Here is a 22,942-nt window from a genome sequence, read left to right as displayed (position 1 = left end):
CTTTCGAAATTGATCTTGCTCGTGTATATTCCACAACATATTCAACCTAGGGTAGGATGCTTTGCCCCTCCGAGGTTAAAAAGAGATAAGCTAACTTAACGAATCATTGCGGTTCTCTTCTATTACCAAATACGAATTTATCAGAAAATCGAAAATGCATTGTTATCGATCGAATAGCATTATTAGCTATCAAACAGTGTTCCATTCGAAGGATCCTTGTAATATCTGCATTTATTTTTATTTTTCTCTGTAGCTTTTTTTATTATGCATTCGAAGGACACGAGAATACGATCAACGGAGTTTGGAAGATCTCTCTCTCTCTCTCTCTTTTATTTTTTTATTCTTTATTACTTTTCTACTTTTACGTGACATTTTATTTCCCGGAGTTTGCAAGATGATCGTGTATCCTCGCGTACCGAGCTTATTTAATTGCGACGAAAAATAAGAGAAAGAGAGAAAAGCATCCAAATAAATCTAAATTTTCTTACAATCAATTTTTCATTGTCTCTAATATTTCTCTAAAATTAATAGAAACATATTTGTATTGATACTTACGTACGAAGGAAGAAAAAAGATTTGAAGTCTGTTATAGAAATTGACAAAACTATTTCGGCCGCTTGCACGGAAGATGCATCTGTATATTATATTTATCTACGAATGGTTTTCTTTTAAATATTATGCTGGGAAAAAGAAAAAGCCGACCTATGACGAACGTTTACAAACTCTGGACAGAATGAAATGTAATAAGCATCGGCGTAAGTAAGATGGGAAGGCGAGGAAAGGAAGCAAGAGAGAGAGAGAGAGAGAGAGAGAGAGAGAGAGAGAGAGAGAGAGAGAGAGAGAGAGAGAGAGAGAGAGAGCCCAGAGTTCCCTCGTTTCCTCACTTTGATCAATTCCCTCGTTACCGTATCCTCGACGGTAACTCGATCGTTATTACTCGCGCGACCATCAAAGGCGTCACGCTTTCAGGATATCCAAGTGATCGTCGGTTGGCTCCTTTCGAGCGACCGGAGATCCACGAGTAGTCCCCCCAGAAATTACAGCATGCATTATTTACAGGAAGCAAAGTGCTATCTCTCACATCGTTCCTTCGACGTTTGCGCCTCTCTCTCTCTCTCTCTCTCTCTCTCTCTCTCTCTCTCTCTCTCTCTCTCTCGGTCTCTCTCTTTCATCATTTCGGTGTCCTATTTTCATCCCTTTCGTATACGTATAGACAAACTCCAGGGATGGGTCCATACCTCTAGCAGGCAAATATAGTCGAAGAGGAATCAAAGAGGGAAAGGAAAAGACGCGATGCAGGAGGTGAGGTGCACCGTAACGCAACGTAATGTGATTTATGTTCGATTCCCGAGAAGCAAGAAGGAGAGAGAGAGGAGCTCGGCGAAGAAGAACTTTTTAAGGAATTGACTTCCTTCGGCGCAAAGTCGAACGGTCGAATCGAATTTCGTGTCGTAGGGAGGACACGTCGGTCGGATGACTGGGCAATCAAAAATAAGGACTACGGAACGGAACGGCGAGTTTAATAGATTTCAACGTTACATTTTACGAACTTTTCCGTAACGCAGGAAGGAAAGAGGTAATGCAGGTCGAGGAGTCAAAAGGGAAAAACCAACAACGGGAAATGCAGCGTCTTACCGTATTTACCCTCTTCCCGTTTCTTTTCTTTTTTCTTTTGCTTTCTTTTTTTCTTTCTTTGGTTTACCATCAACCCGGTCGCTCGTTAAAAGGGACTCTCCGATATCGATCGTGTCACCTTGAACGTAGTCGCCATTACTCTACGATTAATTGCATGGCCTCTTTTTATTCGGCAGAGCTACGTCGATACGCAGAGACCGATGATTTCAGTCGGATATTTCGGGAATCGATCGTTGTCCAAAGGCGGGACACGTTTCTTTTTCTGTGCTTAACACAATAAGTTTGGCAGCAGAATAATTTTCCTTTTTTATGAATCCATTATCGTTCGATACAATAAAAACGAACACGTGCAAGGAGAATCTAAAATATGATTTAATCAAATCGGTAGTTGTACTCGATAGCTTGTGTCTATTCGTGAATGAGCTACTAGCTTTCCTATCCGACTTTATATTTTCAAAAGGTAACGTAATATGCTCGCCGAATCGAGGAACGTTGTGCAAAGTATGAATTGGGTCGATTTCGTGGTTTCAATTTGTCAGAGCCCAACGCTCATATTTGAGTTGGGAAACTAATTACCGACGTAAAATGAGCGTACTCGTGCGCTCGCGTCCTCGTTGACTCGTGTGCGCCCTCACGGATATTCTGCGTGATAAGTTTGATTAATGAAAGCAATAACTGTCAAACGTAATGCACAATAGGCGATACCGGTTCGAGCGTTTGCGGGTAGGCATCTTGGAAAACGACTCGACGCGCTTTGCTTCCTTTCCTTCTCGTCGTCCTGCGAGACCGCTCGATCCGTTGCACCTAGCTTTAAGCGCCAGCGGGAAGGGGGGACCGAAATCGATCGCCGAGAGGAAGGAAAGTGTGCCGAAAAGAGTGTGGGCTTTGGGTTAAAGAGGTGCAGGGGGTTATAAACATATAAATATATACATATCAGTAAAAAGTTGATGAGTTTATTATCACCTTTGGATACAAAGGAAATAAAGGCTGCCGCAGATTAATTCCTCGTGGTATTCTCTCTATCGCGCGTACGATCGTTTTCTTTTGTTCAAATGTGAAAAAGAAAATAAAAGAAAGAAAGAAAGAAAGAAAGAAAGAAATAAACAAAGAAACAACGGTTAGAGCAGCAACTCTACGGAAGCGCGACAGACGCTTCAACGTTGTTCAGCTAACACAACCTTTTCTACTCGTTGGATTTTCTTCTCTTCTATGGATTAACAATATCTTTTATAGACACGTATCCGATTATAATACATAAACATCGAGCGATGAGATGAGTCGTATCGATCGGGCGTATCGTACGATAGCCCGAGCGAATATCAAAGACAACAAGTAGACGTTGAGAAACGCAGTAGTAGCCTAGGTAAACGCAGCTAGGTTTACGCTCCTAACGTGATCTAATTTGAATCCTGACGCGAAATTTTTTCTTCTCCCTTCTTTTTCTTTCCTTTTTGTTCTTTTGTTTTTTTTTTTTTTTCCTCGTCTTTAGCGCTAGTGTCGTCGAAACGTAGAGAGGATTGCTAATATTCAGTAACGTAGAATGTAAAGCGGCCTGTGCGGCGTACGCTCAGTGAACCCACCTCTGCAGTGACCAAAGGCCTGGGTCACCACGTCCGCCTGGTGACGACACGCGTAGAGACGTAGTTCGCACTCGCTGTCGTAGGTCTGTCCGTCGCTACCGCAAACCGGTACCAACGGTATGTCCGTTGGACAGGAGGACGGACAGACGCAGTGTGGACCGCCTATTTCGGAACAATGTCCTCCGGAATAGCACTCCAGTTCCTTGCAAGAGGTTGGTATCGGTGGTATCGTGTCGGCTGGGAACACACCAAAATGGAACGTTAAATCTTCTCGAAGGAGCTTTCCTTCGAGTATCTTCCAACGATACTTTCATCGGTCGAATCTTAAGGGGATCTTAAGTGGTACAGATGGATAGTATCGATTAAAACGAAAACTAATATTTTCTTTTTACTTATCGCCAAGAGTCCCTTTTTATATATACCTGAATAACAGCCGGTAGGCGTGAGTATTTTATTGTGATCGGTGCAGATTGTACACTTTTGCCCTTGAATATCGGGCTTACAGACGCAACGTCCGGTCATTTGCTCGCAATCCTCCCGGACGGACCCAAAGAGTGAACAACCGCAGGCTGTGGAGGAATATAAAGAAGAAAGAAAATATGTACATACACGTGTGTATACATATATATAGTGCATATATATATATATATATATATACACATATATATATGTAGAAGGGTTTTTATAGACGCGGTCGTAGTCCTAATAACTTGTATCAAATGTAAGAGCTTGAACGCGCCCAAAAGATAATCATCCGTCTTACGTATGCATCCTTGATGTCCCTCGCTGATCTTTGGCAATCCCCAGTAACCTGGCATGCATCTGTCGCACTTGAGACCACCCACTCCTGGTCGACATTCGCACTGTCCGGTTTCCGGATTGCAGGTGTCGGATACGCTACCCAGTCTGTTACAATTGCACGAACTGGGACAACCAGCGCCATCCGGTCCAAGCGCTGCGGTTTTACCGTCCGGACAGCAGCCATGCCAAGAATCCGAGCACTTGACCACTTGAATTCCTTGGACTAACGCGAAAGTGACCATTTTATTTTTATTGTTTTCTTCGTACCGATTAATTGGGATTACATTACCTTTCTTGCAACAACGAGCGAATCGTGGAGTTTGATGACAATAGGTATTGCTAGGACAATCTCTTCGATCGGGTCCGCTTCCGCAGTCGTATTCCTTGCCATCGCTGTCTATCAATGGCGGATCTCCGTTGCAAGGTTTTACCTCCATGCCTGAATGTGTAATAAAAGTCAAATTAAGTTTAAAAGTACAATAACTTCTTTTATCTTGGAAATTTATCACAAAACTACAAAGATATGTTACAAAGTTAGCACGTATTATTATCGCCAAAGGATGGGGAAAGAATAATAATAGCAGGAAGCATTGTTAATATGCAATTAAGTTGGCCAACCTTGACAAAGATCAAGGGGCCTCAGACGTAACTCCTGTTGTCGCTGACAGGCCTCCATCTTCATCGCGCAAAGAGACGAATATGTTCTGAGATCGCTCCCGCAAACCGGGCGCATATTTTCCGGCGATATCGAGGCACAATCGAATCGGCAGCTACATCTTGGAAATTTATCTGGTCCGAGTTCGCACGTGGCCTCGAAATCGCAATGAATATCCTTGCAAGCCTCTCGTTCTTGAGTACTGGTAACGTCGGCGACCGTGGTGGCTACGCGTGTCAGTGCCGGCGTCGACATCGTCGCTGTTTCGAGCGGTTTGAAGGAGAGAAAGAGACGGAGACGGGGAGAAGGGGAGAGGGAGGGAGGGAGGGAGGGAGAGAGAGAGAGAGAGAGAGAGAGAGAGAGAGAGAGAGAGAGAGAGAGAGAGAGAGTTTAGAAAGCGGTTAGATTAATAAGAATCAGTGGATTAGCGTTATAACGAATAGTAATTAATAGGAGCTTTTGTTGAAGCGTTCGCATAATAATAATCGTAATAATAATACTAAGTAGGTATTAAAATTTAGCCTCTTCGTTTATAATTATTTGTAATATGCATTATGGGAGTTGTAAAATTTGGCAAATTGTAGGATTTTAACGTTTAACGCGCATCTAGTACCATTATAGTTTCCGTTGAAATACCCAGTAGGCATGTGGATATTGGGAGAAATTGAAATTGTGCCGAATTCGCGAATAACGATTCATTTGCATGCACGATAACGTGCGGTCAAACTTGATCGCTTGATCGAAAGGCGATGAGTCTTTTAAATATAAAAAAAAAAATATATATATATATAATACTCTTCACGTAACAATAAAAAAACAGGAAAGAAAATACGTCAGGGCGAATGATCGCGCGTTCGATATGACCGTTTCAATAGATCCTTCAATGTCCTTTTGTCCAATTGAAATCGCAAAACGTCTAGTTCGCGATCGCGACTGTCGAGCGTTATCCATTGTTTCGACGAAGGGTAAGTTATTTTTTCTGCTCCCTTTTTTCCCCTCCCTCCGGCACATTGTTCGAATCTTCGATCGGCGAACGCGAGTTTTATAGGGAAGAGTTTTCAGAGAAGGGAATTTTTCAACTTACTCAGCGCTGCCACAGCGAATCTTTCACCGCAGTCGCCGTAGAAAATCACGTGCAGGGCCGGCAATTTCGGGTCCCTCCCACAAGCTGCCTTTTGTAATTCACACTCGGATTGGTAAGTCTTGGCGTCGCTACCGCATACAGGCTCTCCGTTACTTTCCGGACAGATCTCCGGGCATACACAGACTCCTGCCATACAGCGGCCCCCGTTTTCGCATTCCACCCTCGCGCAAAGTTCTGGAAAAACCATTTAAATACTCCACTATACGCTTTTTCGCGGATAAACTCGTCTGCGTCGAGTTCGTAGAATCGTGTTCGTGCGATTAATATAATCCAGTGTTAATCTCGTTCAATAATTTATATGAGAGCTTATAAATTGGAGGTAACAAGAATGACTAACCACAGTCGCCCATATAATGGATGACGATTTCAGTCTGAGATGTGCAGGAAACCTTCTTCAAGGCGCACTCGTTCTCATAGGTCACACCGTCGGATCCGCAAACTTTGTCCGTCGGCTCTTTCCCCTGAGAATTACATTACATTGTGGCGATAATAAATGTTGTTACGTGAAAAGATAAGCAATGGCCCGTTATTAAAAGAATACGGAAGAGTAAAAAAAGTAAAAGGAAAAGAAAGGAAATTATACCGTTCTATTCTCCGACGGCGACGACGACGACGACGACGCCTTTTCTTCGCAAAATTCCTAAAGTAAGAAGATAAGAAACCCCTTATACGATATTCGTACTCGGCAGAAACTTTGACTATTTTTATATTTATTTTCTAAACGCGCGTAATAAAAATGTTGTTAATTTGTTTGATAAATATTGCTTTATCAAACCAATTTCCTCTCTCCCTCTCTCTCTCTCTCTCTCTCTCTCTCTCTCTCTCTCTCTTTTAACCCGCGCAAGTAGATATGCCGATAAATAAATACCACATACGCCGAGACGATATTCGAAATAATCTATGCTTATGCAATAATTTATCTATATTCATTTGGTCCATTCATTAAACAATATTTATGCAATTTTCTCCAAAATACCTCTAATATTTTATAATAATAGAACGCATTCTCTTGTGCATTTGAAAGAAATGGCACACGGACTTTTCTTCTATCCTCAATTTAAAACGTTGATATAACAAATCATTGTAGATACATAAATGTTACTCTACATGTATAAATCGATGTAGTAGAAACGTCGCTGTCGATAAAAGTCGGGTCAGATCTTATAAGGCGAGTATAGCACGACGCGCTTAGCACGTTAGAGGTAAACGAGACAGTCGTTGGTTGTTCGTCATTGAAGAACGTAGCCGCCGGTCGGCCACCGGAACGACAAATAATAATAACAAGGGAAGAAGGGGAGGAGTCTAGTAATCCTGCATTTTGTTAAAATAAATATAACATTAGAACACGCAAGTAATAGAAAATATGATTAAAAATTGATTTATTCTTTAAGGTAAATTCAAAAGATAAATTCTTTAATCTCTAGAAGGTTGAAATCGCGCGAGGAGTAAATAATTCATGCTTCTCCTTTCAACCATAGATTTTTCTTTCGTAACGTCGTCGCGTCATAAGGGAATTCTAAATTCTTTCCCTTCCTTTAACCCTCATTTTCTTCCTTCTTTTCTAGGACACTTTCTTGGAGTAGTAAAAGGACGAGTTCCCTAGCTTTTTCTTCGACGAAGCACACGCGCTACTCCTCCGTCTTCTTAACCCTCCGAACGATTCCTGCGACCACACCCGAAAAATTCAGAACTCACTCGAGGTTTCGTCAGCAGGAGACGTTTCACGAATCCGAAAGTTACAATCCACGATAGACCGAATGGAACGTTGAAAAAAAAAAAAAAAAAAAAAAAAAAAAAAAAAAAAAAAAAAAAGAAAAACGAGCGATCATTTCACGTGTTAATCCTTCACACGTTGGGATTCCTTTGTTTCGTTATAAGACGGTGGGGACTTTAGATATGTCGTTAGTGGATAATCGAGCGAGTCCCTCTATCACTAGGAGCGAGTGATTCGATTAATAAAAGAAACTCACTCGCATTTACAGCTGCGAGTGAAATCTATCGGCCGACGTTCTCGCTCGCGAAAAATACTTATATGGTCTCTAACGATTCTTCCCTCAGGAGATATAACGAAATGGTTGTTGTGTTAGATGAAATAAAAAACGAGAAAAGACAGCGATCAAATGCTCCGATCTCGCTGGTTATCAAAGGCCATCCCGACATGCGTTAAGTCTCGCTCTCGTTAACGTAACAAGAGTAAAATATTCATCCCACGATGAATGACCTATCGAGCGTACACGATATGCATATACATACCTATGTATTTGCGTGCACGATATGAATTTCATTTCTAACACATGTTCTACGGTCTATACGGTTCAAGCGTCATTTTTCCCAATTTTTTTGTCAGCGAACGATAAGAGATAAATCGGTTCATTTTTCCATTAATAACGTTCGCCAGTAACGAGGGCTACATAACCTACGAATATCAACGATCGCTTCTTTTTTTTTTTTCCCCTTTTTTCGTTTTTACATCCGCCGCTTGATAAATCTTTTCACAAACGCTCTCACACTCGGTGTTATATATCCGTGTGCGGGCACGCATACGTATAAATAGAAAATCAAAGAAATTCCTACTACTCATCTCTAAAGTTTTTCTTCGCTTTTATTACGTGTATTACTTACCGAACTTTCGCATTTCGTCGGGCAAACGCATTTTGCCTCCCCGGCGCTGTCGCTCTCGCATTCCGCATAATGTTCGCATTTTTTATTTTCGCAACCGTCTGCAAAGAGAAAATTGGTATCACTTTATAAACATAATGGCACTTAACAAATCTAACGCAGGTTAACGACGAATTAACGTAGCGAGAGGATAATCGCGACGTCCGTCCTTCGACGTATTTTTAAATATCGTGCCCGGAGATACAAACTACTATCCTTTATCCCATTTAGAAATATCTTTTGAACTTTTTTGACTTCCTCTTACGGAAGATATTTAACGAAGGCACCGCGGTTCGATTGTTCGCGGGTGATACAAAAATGACGACCCTCATATCATTTTGAAATATCGTCGCGTAACACACACTTGACTAGAACTTTATTTTCTTCTACAAGGAGGTTGTTGTCTCGTGGATCCAAATATTAATATCGTTTACGCGAGCTAGTCCTCTCGTTCTTAATTAAAAGCGTAATGTCTTGCATATTAATGACTTCTCTCATAAGAGGCATGAGCGCGATCGTAGGCAGCATTCATTAGCGAAAGGAATTCGATACTCGGACCTAGTTTCAACCACGTATCGAAACTATGTGCGCACGTTTTTGTCTTTTGACGCGAATAGATATTAGATACGTATAGATAATAGATACGCGTACTTTAAAAGTGGCTTTTACGTCGGCGAAATTGTTATTAAATCATGACCGTACGCTTCGATTTTCACCGTACAGATCGATTAGGAGTTATCTTCTATCGTAACAATTTTCATTTCTCCTAATTCTATTCTTTTTTCTTTATATCTGCAAAATAATCGTTTAAAATGAATACGTTACAATGAATAATTTGTCGAATAGACGTCATCATAGATTTATTTTGCGCTTAAATCGCAGTATCGTATCTGGAAATCTGAAAGTAGTATAAAGACGTGATATACAAGTCCTCGGCCAAGGGAAAACCGCGGTGTGTTCGTAAATTTCGTATCGATCGGTCTTACCCGACAAAGCGTCGACTCGTTCATGATAATCGAATTCTCATTTAAATGGAAATATATTCGTATAATGTTTTCATGCATTAAGCGAGCTAGAAAAGCAAAATTCTATGTTAACGCACTTGAAATTATTTGGATATTTCACATATAGAGTATAATATCTTAGACGACGATGGCGTCAGGTCAGCGAGCCAGCCACATGGATGTTTGGGTGTATGCTAAGAAGATTCGTAGAAGAGCGTAGAAGAGCGTAGAAGAAGAAGTAGGAGGAAAAGGAAGAGGAAGAGGAGGGGGCATCGACAGATGCATTCGCGAATGTGTGAATTTGCGTTGGAAATGAACGGAGCCAGGTGTCACGCGGAACCCAGCCTCGGGGCGAACCCTCGAGTTGTACGTTTGTTTCGTGCACAGCCGGGTCATTCGCGAGTAATTTCCATAAAGAGGGCGAGCGAGACGAGACACACACACACACACACAGAGAGAGAGAGAGAGAGAGAGAGAGAGAGAGAGGAAGAATGTAGAATGGGGAAGATTAAAGCGTGACTATATCGTAGTTTCGCGCTTTCAGAAATCCTTGTCATCTTGTTATGACGGACGATAAATTTCGTATTGCCTCCAGGTGGTGCATCTCTGTTCTCTCGTTTCCCCTCCTCTCTCTCTATCTCTCTCTCTCTCGCTGCGTCACACAGAATCTTTGTGCCGTTTCTCTCTTCTCTTCCTTTCATCGCAAATATCTCTCGTCATCGATGACGAAACTTGGTCTCTCTTGGCTTAATAATTTTCATCTTTCGGTTTTCGTGACAAATTCTTGATGTTGGCGAAAAATCTATTCTTTACGCTTAAAATAAAACACGAAGGGCGGGAGAGAGGGAGGGAGAGAGAGAGAGAGAGAGAGAGAGAGAGAGAGAGAGAGAATCCCAAAGAAATCGCTGAAAGTGTCATCGAAGAATTCGCTTCCTTGGTTTCACTCGACTATTTCGTTCCTCTTCGTCCCACATCGACAATACGAAGTAGAACGGAGCGAGCTGGTGCTGCTGTTGTTGCGGTTCGCCCGAAACGAGAATTAATAAGAATGAAATTGCAGGATACTATGGCGTAAAGTAAACGGCCAATGAAATTTTCCGAAAGGAAGAAAGTGGCCGTTGTTATTAAATCCACGGAGGAAAATAATATAATGAAGATTAATACCCGAACGTTCGCGTGCATGCCTTCAAGAGAGTCTATCTACGTATGCGTATATAGTACATTCTTCTTCGAGTTGCGTATGCGTATCACAAGCAGCTATTTAGGAATTTAAAAAATTTTTTAATGAGAGCGCATGAGAAGAAGGAAAACATGCGACCTTAAAAAATGACGAAAAGCGTCAGGAAGAAAATAAAGAAGATTTCAACATTGAAGATTTTTTAGTGGCAAAACAAAAAATCACAGCAAGTCATGCGCGTTGATTAAATCTCAATAAAAGCAAATCATTTATATACTTTTATACTTTTCGATCGTCGAAATCTTTGTCGAATCTTCGATTACTCACTGCACAAGCCCTGATAAAGAACTCGAATCTCTCGGCGATGTTGGCACGCCTCTAATCTCAGCTTGCACTCGTTTCCATAGCTGATGCCGTCGTCCCCGCAAACTGGCTGAAACTCCGCCGGACAGGTAGGACACTCGCAAATGGCGCTTCCACCGTTTTCCGCACAAATTGCACCCCATTGGCAGACCTGTGAAAAGAAATTTCATCTCTCTTTTCTTCTTCTATTTTTCTTTTATTCCTCTTGGGTAGCACACTACATTAGATTAGTCGCGTTAAATGGAACTTTATCCTGGTAAATTTTGTTCGCATCGAAAAAAGCCGAGGATGCGGATCTCTCTCGATAGTCCCATCCGAAGGAACGCGAACGCGCTTTCTCTTTCTCTTTACGTAGACACGAGACCGGTAGGGCGCACCCTTCGCCTTCTTCCCTCGCCTAAAGCTGATAATTTATTGCTGACGATATTTTATCGCGACGCATAATTTACTACGCTCGGCTGCCTTAATTCTCTGGATTTAATGTACTTTGCTCCATTAGATAACTGCATTGCACTGTCCTTTTTCTCCGACGTGGAATTTTGCGCATAGAAATATTATGAGATTAGCAAACGCGACCAGGCGACGCGGCGCGACCAGGTACTCGATAAACTTCTCGTTATAATCGAGGATTCGCGACTCGAGCGGAAGCGAGTTTTTACCCATTACCTTTCGCGTCGCTTCTACGCCCTACGATCTAACTTTCATCCTCGACTTTACTTCGTTATTAATTATCGCGTGGAAAATCTTGAGACATGATTTTCAAGAATCTTGCCAGTTTCACCTTTTTCATTCGAGTTATTAAGTATCGAGCTTTATGCCGAGCTTACCCCTATCGCTCATATTCATTCCTCTCGAAGGAGTCGACGAATACGCGCCAAGTTAAATTATCCTTCTCATTTTCGAACCGCGAACCAACAGGTTTTCATTTTTTATGCAAATTTAAACGATATGCCGGGCTTAGTAATAATCTCTTTGTCGTTAAAGAAATAAGAATATGCAATGTCGAATTAAACGAACGGCAAGGATTTGACCGGAAAGGATTCGAATCAACGGTGACTCGACACTATTACTGTCTCTACTCCTACTGAAATTCATCGACCCCATTCTTTTTTTTTTTTTTTTTCTTTTCTCTCTCTCGCAATGACATCCGCCGACCTGGTTGTCATCCAATTAGCGACAATCGCTTCTCGAGAAGACTCTCGTGAAAACGGTACGCGCTGAGACCGTACTAAGCATTTTAAACCTTATCAAAGAAATCAACGAATGGGTGAAGTAGAAAATGCGAATACAAACGAGGTATCGTAATCAAACAATTATTTCAATTACAATATTTTACTCGTCTTTACGTCAAATTACTCGACGTTCTTCTACGAACGGATCAAAGAACAAGTAATAAGTAAAGTTCTGGTTTTTTTCATTACTAAACCGCCGACGGTTTAGTACTATAAAACTCGTCGACGTTATAGTCCTTCGATGCGGAAAAATTGAAAAGAGAGCGTGAGGTAGAGAGGCGTCGGGAATATCGCCGAGGGAATACCGTCGGCGTAAAGAGAAAGAGCTGCGCGAGACCATTAATCGTAGAGAAGCGATGCACGCGTTCGTGCGAGCGGAAATCGCGAAATACCTTCCACAACCTATCTCCTCTCGTCGTCCTCGAGAGATTCTCGGTCGCAATTTGTCGGGTACTCGGTAGCATTGGATATCGTGGTGAGCAAGATAGAGATATAGAGATAGATGGATAGATAGAGAGAGAGAGAGAGAGAGAGAGAGAGAGAGAGAGAGAGAGAGGGAGGAACTAGGAGAGAGATCAACTGACCTTTTCGGAGCAGGGTCCTCTCGAGCCGCAGGTACCCGTGTAAGCGACCTCGATATTGCTCTTCGTTAGACAGGCCCGCCTCTTGAGCTCGCAAAGGGACGTGTAGGTGGTGCCACCGCGCGCACAAACTGGTCTCATGACTGGCTCGCATTCCGGACCGCATTCGCAGCTCGCAATACCATATCGGTTGATGGCACATTGTTCGTACGAACCGCATTTCGCCTCGTCGCAGGGATTGATACCTGAGAAATTGTGCGGAAAATGTGACTTTATATTATACGTTTTGCCGCATTGTTCGAATGGCATCTTCGACTTGGTTATTGATTTCGAAATATAATTATCAAATTATCTGCTCAATGATCCACGTGCGATTCGTTTATTTTCTATTTTTTTTATTTTTTTCGATACGACTCGAGAATAAAATTTTATCAATTTTATCGCGTGTTTATAACATACGAGAGGTACTACTCTACTAAGGAACTCAGATAGCGAAGAGAGAGAGAGAGAGAGAGAGAGAGAGAGAGAGAGAGAGAGAGAGAGAGAGAGAGAGAGAGTCAGGGAGAAAACTATAAGCCACGAATCAACGTGGCATTTCCTGTGGCATGCTTAAGAGATTGAATTTGGCGAACGTTTATCGATCAAAGTACCACGATGCTCGCAGATATGTAAAATGATTGTTGGAATTATATCTTCGATATTCACGTTGACTTACGTTTCTTTGCTTAAGAGGAAACTATTCCAAACTAATCCAAACGTGGGTACACCGCTAAACTCTCATTGTTTACGAGAACGACCAGGCTCTTACATTGTTGGTTGAATGATATTTGTGCGATAGATAGCGCGTTTCTAGGAAAGCCTGGGCTTTGAAGATAGAGAGTATTTAACTCGTTCAGAGTTTCGTCTTACCTGAACTGCAGGCACCATTATAGATCTTCCGAAGTGGAAGCCTCGATCTGCAAGCTTCTTGTCGGAGGCTGCACTCGTTCGAATAAGTCTTACCGTCGCTTCCGCATACGGGCGAAAATTCGAGTCCGCACTGTTCTCCGCAACGGCAAGCGGGCTGCCTGGAGCCATCCAACTGACAGATCTCTGGTTCCATGCATTCGACGCTACCACAGGGATCTGTAATATCGAACAAGAGCCATCAAGTATTTTCCTAATAATTATTATAATAACGTCCAATGAAATTTCCCTCTCTTTCTCTCTCTCTCTCCCATTCAACGTCAATAATCTTTCATTAAAAAACGAGCATTGGACCGGAGCAATCTGTTCGGCCATTATGCTCCACCGGTTAGCAAAAAAATGATAGAAAAAAAACAAGTAGGTGAGAAAAATGGGGGTGAAGATGGAACCGAAGGCGTTACCGAGAAAGAAGTCGCGCTTTACCACGAGATTAATCTTCAGCCTCGAGCAAGCTGGAAGAAAGCTAGGATTTAGTTCTCTTTTCCAACCTCGAACATTTGTGTGCTATACGACTGACGGGGCAGCTTTTCTTTCCTCTCTCTCTCTCTCTCTCTCTCTCAAATTTGTATCTTTGATAACGGCAATCACTCCGATCTTACATACATTTACTTCGTCGTGACAACGTTCGACGCTTGAGATTCTCTGTTATAGCGAGGGATAATGCTAATGATCGTTACGATATTCGTAAGCTGTTTACAAGGACAATGTTAGTGCGGAAGCAGAGTGAGAAAATTTGTCGCTTCGTATGCTTCCAACATAAACAACGAATGTCAAGGATCTTTGGCAAGGATCTTTCAAAATATAGGACCAATGACGCTCCACGTTAATTTTTTACTTTTTAATTTCCTTTTTTCTTTTTTTTATCGAAAAGAAGCAAGAAAAACTTATTTATTGGAAAGAAAACGTATAAATCATGGAAATTGAAGTGTGTACTACGAAAGTTATATTTTGATGGATGAATTTTCTTTCTCGGTAGGACAAAAAGAGAGAGAGAGAGCGAACGTGGACATAACTCGAATTCCATCGGCACGGTCTCGGGACGCCCGAGGGATCTACCGAAGAGAGAAAGCGTCGCGCGAACGATAAAAGTGTGTTTAAAATTCCCGCGTCGCCACCACAGGGCAATTGTTTTTAAGTTCGTCGTTGGAATCTCTTTTCTTCGCTTCTCTGCTTTCGTTCCATCCGAGCATTCAAGCGTCGCGGCGTCTGGTTTCTCTTGCGTCGTCGCCGTGGTCTCGCCGATTTCAACTAATCTTCCAACTTGAAAGAAACTTTTCCATGAGGTCTCCATTTCTCTCTGTCTCTCTCTCTCTCTCTCTCTCTCTCTCTCTTTTCTTTTTTCTTCGTCCATCTCGACCTACCATGCGCTTCGTCGTATCATTCGTGAAATAACTTTGAAAAAAGAGTAATAATAATTCGCAAAGAGGGAAATATAGAATGAGAAGCTTTTAATAGTTGTATCGAAAGAGCCATGAAAAGAAAAAAGCGATTATCTCCGGAATTTAAGTAACGCTAAGCGTATATCGACGAAGTGAGATAGAACGACGGGAATGGATTTTTCATCGAAGAGTTCAGCATCGGTCTCAATTTTATGGACGTTCGAACGTTCCCGCGCGTCTACCGACGCACACGCACCAAACGGATGCAATATATTTGATCGATCTGCCTCGATTCCGTTCTTCCGCAACGATGCGTTCGATAAGCTACGTTTCGGTCCGGCGCCGCGGCGCGACTAGCTTGATCTAGATAAAACATATTTACCGATAACGGCAACACGCGCAAAACCGATAGATCCGAACCATTCATCTTCCGATGGAGAAACATTGTTATAACTTTCTTCGTTTCTTCTCTCGATATATCGCTATATAATTTAACGCTTATTATCGGATTAAAGCATTTGCCGTCTTGCGAGATCTTTCTCGCGCAAATTATTTGTAAGCGAAACGCATATACGTCTAATAAACGGAGAACCCGAATACCGCGTATATCGTAATTGTCATATCTCTTCGTGCATTCGCGCGCGCGCGCGCGCGCGCGAGAGAGAGAGAGAGAGAGAGAGAATATGGCGGTCTTATCTGCTACTTCCGGCGTTGCTCACAAAATAGCGAGAATACGAGACACGCGAAACGAAGGCGAGCGAACGTTACGAGCGTCGTATAAAGGTATTATGTCTGGGAGGTGGAATGACTGGGTTTATGTTAACAGCAGCACCGCGGTGCTTCCGGGTTAACGTACACCAGCAGTAACCCACTTCCGTTCGATCTACCTTTGGTAGGACCTCAGGTATTGCAACCAAGAAACCGACAAAGCCATCATGCACACCATCGTCGTTGTCGTCGTCGCGCATCGGGGCCACGCGGATATCCTACTCTTCTTCGTCCTCCTCCTTGGAGTAGGAAACATAAACGCGAAAATTCGAAAAAATACTTATTGATTTTCGGTGTACTTTATGTTATCTCAAATGATGCTACTCTTATTATTCGTTTAGTTTGAATACAAAGTCGAAGGAAGATTTTATATACGAAAAGTGAATGATAAAGAGGTCGATCGTTTGAAATAAGTAGAAAGCGAAGGTGCAGTATTCGTCCAGGTTTGCCGGTTAGTCGCGTGCAACGTTCGCGCGAATTCGTTTTCCAAGTAGAGTTTCGGACTCCTATATTTCTTCTCTTCTCCGTTACGATGTACGAGTATACGTTCTCCTTTCAAAGTGAAAATCGAGCGTCGCTCCTCCGCCGATCCAACGAAAGAGAAGCTTCCGTCTCGTTGAACCTGTTCGCAAAAGGTCTTTGGATAAACACGTTTCAGCTACGTCACCAGTCTGCCTTTCCATCCTACTTCTTTCACGAGCGCACACACATAGATACCCTCCCACATAGATTATCTCTCTCTCTCTCTCTCTCTCTTTTTCTTGCTTCGAGATTTCCTCTCACACGTGTCTATGTATATACGTTCGAAAGAGGCAAATACTTTAGCCTAGCGAGTGTGAGAATTTAGTTGAATCCATTTTGCAGAACCGAAGCTCGTATCTGAAGCGCTCGTCCTCTCTGCATCCCTGTTCCCAAGACCCTTATACGGGCCGCTCGAGCGTGAAAAGAATGGGGTACACTTCTCTCTTTCCGTCTCTACCCAAGATACCAGAAGAAGAATCTCGAGTTAAAGTGAGTTTATTCGACGAAATGTAAGGAAGAGTAGACACTAGTAATCTCTGCCTATACGTTTTCGCGTTAATTAGTTGAAAAAGAAACATTTTTTTCTCATTCGATTTTCTCTCAACTTATTTCTTTCTCCTCGACGCTTGGAATATTTTCTATTAATATTGAGAGACACTTTTATCTATGACATCGCATCAGTTTACGTTCACGCGTCACACATTTTAAAGATGTCTCTCTCTCTCTCTCTCTCTCTCTCTCTCTCTCTCTCTCTCTCGATTCAGAATCTCCGTTTTTAATCTCCAACGAAAAAGTTGTTCGACTCAACTATGGAAAACGTTTTCGCATTTTCTCCATTTTCAATATACTCGTCCAGATTGCCGATCAAGAAGCAAACGGTAGAGGAGAGAAGAGATGGAAAGGAGGGAAAGCGAAACGAGTTCGGTGGCTCGGAAGTCTCGAAACTTTTCGAGCTAATTTGATTTATCGTCGGCGCCACTCGAGATTCGTATCCGAAGCTATTCTATTTGGCCTTACCCTCGAACGAAAGACGTTGCGAGCGAACGGACTAGAGAAAGGGGATCGGATGGAAGAAGGAGGAAGGTGAGAGGTGGGTTCGAGCCACGGCAACTGATACTTTATGCTGCGGAGAATTTATTATCGATTTTGGCGTTTTAAAGTATCGCACGGGACCAACTGGCACCGATTGATAAACGTTGCTCTCGCCGTCATTGTCGTCGTCGTCGTCGTCGCCGTCGCCGTCGTCGTCGTGCGTGCGTGCCTTTCGATTCGAGAAAGGAAGAAGATGCGGAAACTAATGCGAATAAGAGAGAGACTATCTCTTTCGTCTCTAGGACGCGATCCTCGACGACTTTCCCGCCGTGGATATTACGTTTCATTGTTCCTTATACAATACCAAGGTAGAAATACAATTGAAAAGGAAGAAGCGAAGAAGTCTCGTGGAAGAGAGGAAGAATAAGAGAAGAGAAACGAAGAAGGAAGAGGATGAGGTAGGAAGAGGAAGACGTTCATCTTTGTAAACTTCCGACGTCGTCGTCCTGGTGTGACTTTCTCTTCCTTCGAGTCTCTTCTCCTTATCCACCTACCAAACTAAAAGGCTCACTGGATCTAGACGCAGTCTAGTTCTCTATGCGAATCCGTACCGTCGTTATTACGCTCAAGCGGACAGATTGCGAGGAGGGAGAAGAGAAGCGGATTATAAAATTGCACTCGACGATAGTCCAAAGTAGTCGTACGCGACCACTGGATATCGTTAAAGTTCGTAACTTGTGCAATTTTCGTTTTATCTACTCTCTCCCTCTCTTTCTGCCTTTTTTTCTCCTTCGCGTTCTTAAAAAGGAACAACGGGAAAGTAACGTCTTGCTGCCTGCGCCGTTAAAGCAGTCCCTCGAGAGCTCTAATTTTTTCTTTTCCTATTTTTATAATACTTTTTTTCCCGCTGTTGCGTAAAACAGAGATACCAAATAACAAGTTAGAGAGCGAAAATGGTCGCGACAAATTCCGACCATTTCGTTAAAACGATATTTATGATCGCATCGTCTAACTCTGTGGAAATCGAGAGAAGACCTTATAAAAAATAAATGAAAAGCAATTTACATAGATCGAGAGAGGAGCTATAACCTTTTTATCCGTTATTTGTCTTTAACGGTCGACTACTCTTCGCGTTACGTTAATTTCGGTTGCATTACACAAGGCAACAGAAATTAGAACGACGATTGCGTATTCTATGCATTTTCCACGAGAGAACCGGCTAGTTGTCTCCCTCGGGTGTTGGACGGAGTACATCGTTCGCACGTCCACACCGCCTCGTTCTCCCAAGAGAGATTGGAATAGAATGAGATAGATAAAGAGGAAGAGCGATAGAGGGTACGAAAGCGGGCGAGAATCGTTCGACGATGTATTTAACCAGCTCGTTAACCGGTGGCTGCGATTATCGTAACTGTTACAATCGAATACCATCCTACGTCGAAGGAGCAGAACTATCTGTCGTATGAAAGACGAAGAAGTCGAGCGAGAGCAGACGGACAGAGAGAGAGGGAGAGGGGGGGGGGTAGAGAGAGAGAGGGGAAGAAGCTTTTGGAGCGACAGAAGAGAGCAGAAGGGATGGAACTTACCTAATCCTAAGCAAACAAGGGCTCCCTCTTGCTACCTGTCTGATCAAACATTTGTCTTTACTACTCGGTTGATTAAACGCCTGCCAAGTTTGTACTGCGTTCGAGACGAAGTGCCTCGGCAACTTCCGTAAATGTGACGACGAGAAAGATGAGAGAGGGAGAGAGAGAGAGAAAAGAACGATGACTGCGTATATGGATTCGGGGCCGTGAGTACAGGTGAGGGTAAGAGTCTACAATCGAGAGAGAGAGAGGCGGAGGCGGAGGCGGACCGAAGAGATAGAGGCACCGAAGCCTGACTCCTTTTGGTCGGAACACCGGCAGATCGCGAGAGTCAGACGATAAATCCTATATATATATATATATATATATATATATATATATATATGTGTGTGTGTGTATATACGTATATATATATCGTACGTTCCGTCTCAACGCTTGCGAACACGCTGCCATCTCTCTCGGTCTCTCTTCTTGGCATACCGCTAATTTATCATTGTCCGCATCTGCCTACGACCGCGTGAAAGGAACCGACCGACTTCAAACGTTTCTCGCCGATCCTCTTATTTGTCCCTCGAATTTGTTTTTCCTACAATGACTAACAATAAGATTCCTTCAGTCTTTATTCTATTCTCTTCTCTATCTACGTCTTCTCCGTTTCTTCAATTTTTCTTTCTCACGAATGCTCAAACTCACAAAGGTAAATTTGGTAACGCTCTAGCGTTGAACGAGACGGTATATTTCACCTCGTGCACGATTCGTTGAGTTGGATGGATCGCTCGAAAGTTATGTTTGCTCGTGTCTTATGGTGTCTATATAATATAGTGAAACTATAAATTAAACTCATCGATCATAACCGCGCCTTTACATTTTCTTCTTTTCTTCCCTTTCTTATTATAATACGCAAAAGGAAGGCTTCGCTTTGGGACCGGAGGCGCATTGAAAATAGGAAATATATGTATTTGAATAAAGTCTATTTTCGATTAACCGCAATGGCAATTATATTTATTAAAGGATAACGTGGAAATAAATAATTTGGCGCTGTATCGCTTCTCAATGGCAATAGGAAAAAGTTTTATCGCCGTTCTCTCCCCTATAAGACGTATAATATATCGTCGTCTTTGTTCCGTCGCAGACGTATCGCTTTATTTTTAATTTTCTAAAGTCTTACGAATTCTCCTAGAACGTATTTCTATACGCATTGCAAAATATATTGTAAAATTACTTACCGCATTTACCGTGAAAAGCCACGCTGATATTTGCGCCTTTCGCACAAGCGCCTTTGTTCAGGTCGCACAAGGTCGGATAGTCGATGCCGTCCGTACCGCAAACGGGTCCGGAGCCCTCGTGATCCCCCAAATTTGGGCATGTTTGCAGGCACTCGCACGAGGCCTCGGTACCGTCGCGACTTCTTACACATTGGGCGCCTTGAGAGCAGTTTAACTTGCTGCACGGATCTTTGATCTCTGTAAAAAGAACGACGTCGATTTCATATTCGATCCTTATCGATCGTATAGGTTCTCGTATTAGGTGTCTCGCGACTTGCTCTAAATTAATACGAGACAAATCTTCCTCCTCTCTATGACTTTTATCATTCATAAATAAACATCGATGACTTTAAAACGAAGGATTATTTATTATTCCCGTATCCTTCTGAAAATGATATTTATCAAGTACGAGGGAGGACGAAAGCGAATTCGCGATATCTCGTAGAAATAAGAGTAGGCTGTATGAGGGAAATAAAATGATGATAAATTTTGGTTTTGATCGATGAATTCAGACCGTCGCGCGCGCTCGATCTGAATTCTGGTAAAATATAATAATTTACGCAATAAGCGCAATTACGTGCTCGATAATCGCGTTCGATAAAAGGAGGGGGAAACTGATCGATGATAATAATAATATTTTTAAAAGACGAGTATCAACGGAGAAGAATAAAAGTCGAGCCGAGCCGATTTTTGTTCAAAGTACCTTTTGGAAAGACGTAGCAGCAATGGCATATAGTTAAGGTGCCGTAGACTATCAGAAGGGCGTACGTTATCATTGTTCGCGACTGCTTCCGGAGTCCCATTCTGGAAAGCAAATCGACAAAATATCTAGCACGTCATCGGGCACGTATCCGTACACGATCTCACTCGTACATATGTACGAGCCGATTCGCTTCTCTATTATGCGAAGCATAAGATGCTAAGTAAGCATTTCTAGGGGAAAGAAGGAGGTTGGGAGGCGAGCGGCCCAATAAAATAGAGGATATGCCGTACGAAGGAAACCCAGTTGGGGAGGGGAAAGAAGAAAAGGTAAAAGAGACTTTGTCCGAATGATTGATCGTTCGCATTCAATATAACTTGGCACTCGGTGTATTTTCGATTTCGCATTCGCCGCAACCCCGATTATCCCTCGTTAATGCATTTAATTCGCCAACCCTCCCGTCGTCGCAACGGCGAATCGATGCATTATTAATTATCGTCATGACAAACGCAATTAGCGCTCGTCTCCGCCTAGTCGGTTCCCATTTACGTACGATGGGTCAATAATAAGAGAACCTCCTTCATTAATTTAACGATTTCCCCCAAGAATCATTTTATTAGGTGAAAATTATTAGATAAAGAGGGATATATCGGCCGATGTATTTTATAAGAGAGTTATACGAAATTGAATTTACGAAAAATCAGGTTCAATCCTGAAAAATACCCGGCGATATAGGTAGCAGCGTCGGTTTGTTGGAAATAATCGAATGATAGACTCGATTTCCGAAGAATTTATTTCATAGTCGCATATAGTTGTGTTCGTAACAGTAAATGGGAATCACGTATCGTCCCTGAGTACAATGAATTTCTACACCGAGAGAATTTCTACTTCTCCTCCCCCCTTCCTCTCATTCATCCGAACGATTTTCCTCTCTCGTGCACAACGTGCCGCGATATCGTAATTAATAATCCATTTTCCCTGCTTTTTGCCAGTACGTCTGACCGTCGCAGCTCGTCGTTAACGCTTACGGGATAATTTATTATCGCCGCGACCACCAACTGCAGCATCGTATTACTCGACCTCCGATTCTCTCTCTATTTTACAGATGCTTGCTTTTTCGTTGCGATACGCTTTCTTGTACATTTTCAAAGAGTATCGGTTCTGCCTTAGTTCGCGGATACCACGCGACGAGTAGAAACGTTAGGCACCTTCCGTTCAAATCCTTTCATTATCGATCCCGTCGTTGTATTTATCGGCTCATACCAGAGATATCCGGGTAAGAGGTTAATTCATTCGTCCCTCCTCCTAATGACATTTTCTCGGTCGTAATTATATAGTACAAATGTGTGGATCGAAAGCGTCGACTTAAAAAACACGCATTTAACGTGTTTTCACAAAGCAAATAATGTCTCTCGCACGAACGTCCTTTGCCGCGACGAACGCGTTTAGCATTATTATTCTCGCGAGTGCATCATGCGCATTTATACTTGATTATTATACTTGAACTATTTCTACAAGTGCGTGTAAATATGTAATCGCTTTTTAGTAGTTTACTCGATTCCTCCTTCTCCTGCGAAACTTCCTTGCTCGTTATTAAATACGGCATACGCGCCGATTTCGAAAGCGTCCTATAGCGCTTATCTACTTGGCTGACCACCCTGGGATACGTTCCACTTGGATTCCAACAGCACCGACCGCTACGTACGTACTAACGCGCCGCGTTATATTATATATAACGACGATATATAATATAATATTATCATAGCTATTTTAAATATATCAAATTTATCGTTAAAGTACGCGCGCGCGCGCGCGCGTGCGCGTTCCTACTGCGATGCAAATTTATCCATCCGTTTGTTTATAATCGCATACCGAGTATAAACTACGTTTGAAACGT

At 42.5% G+C, this 22,942-nt stretch overlaps 1 protein-coding gene across 15 annotated transcripts in view; it reads right to left on the bottom strand.

Moving 5' to 3' along the window:
* The window catches only part of LOC124950087 (agrin-like), a 240,663-nt gene that overhangs the window by 9,351 nt on the left and 208,370 nt on the right, over positions 1 to 22,942 (bottom strand). For 12 of the 15 annotated variants that reach the window (XM_047496277.1, XM_047496279.1, XM_047496280.1 and 9 more), the window contains 13 exons: positions 20,307 to 20,543; positions 13,740 to 13,955; positions 12,834 to 13,075; positions 10,982 to 11,168; positions 8,438 to 8,535; positions 6,399 to 6,455; positions 6,153 to 6,276; positions 5,756 to 5,989; positions 4,635 to 4,931; positions 4,306 to 4,455; positions 3,979 to 4,239; positions 3,638 to 3,784; positions 3,216 to 3,452 (listed from right to left, as the gene is read on the bottom strand). In XM_047496277.1, coding sequence (XP_047352233.1) covers positions 3,216 to 3,452; positions 3,638 to 3,784; positions 3,979 to 4,239; positions 4,306 to 4,455; positions 4,635 to 4,931; positions 5,756 to 5,989; positions 6,153 to 6,276; positions 6,399 to 6,455; positions 8,438 to 8,535; positions 10,982 to 11,168; positions 12,834 to 13,075; positions 13,740 to 13,955; positions 20,307 to 20,543 — 2,487 coding nt within the window. The remainder of the gene's footprint in view (positions 1 to 3,215; positions 3,453 to 3,637; positions 3,785 to 3,978; positions 4,240 to 4,305; positions 4,456 to 4,634; positions 4,932 to 5,755; positions 5,990 to 6,152; positions 6,277 to 6,398; positions 6,456 to 8,437; positions 8,536 to 10,981; positions 11,169 to 12,833; positions 13,076 to 13,739; positions 13,956 to 20,306; positions 20,544 to 22,942) is intronic. The other 3 variants (XM_047496276.1, XM_047496271.1, XM_047496275.1) reach the window with 3 other exon arrangements.

Source organism: Vespa velutina, chromosome 6, assembly GCF_912470025.1.
Source record: "Vespa velutina chromosome 6, iVesVel2.1, whole genome shotgun sequence".
Classification (NCBI taxonomy): domain Eukaryota; kingdom Metazoa; phylum Arthropoda; class Insecta; order Hymenoptera; family Vespidae; genus Vespa; species Vespa velutina.
This window is presented reverse-complemented; position numbering and strand designations above follow the sequence as displayed.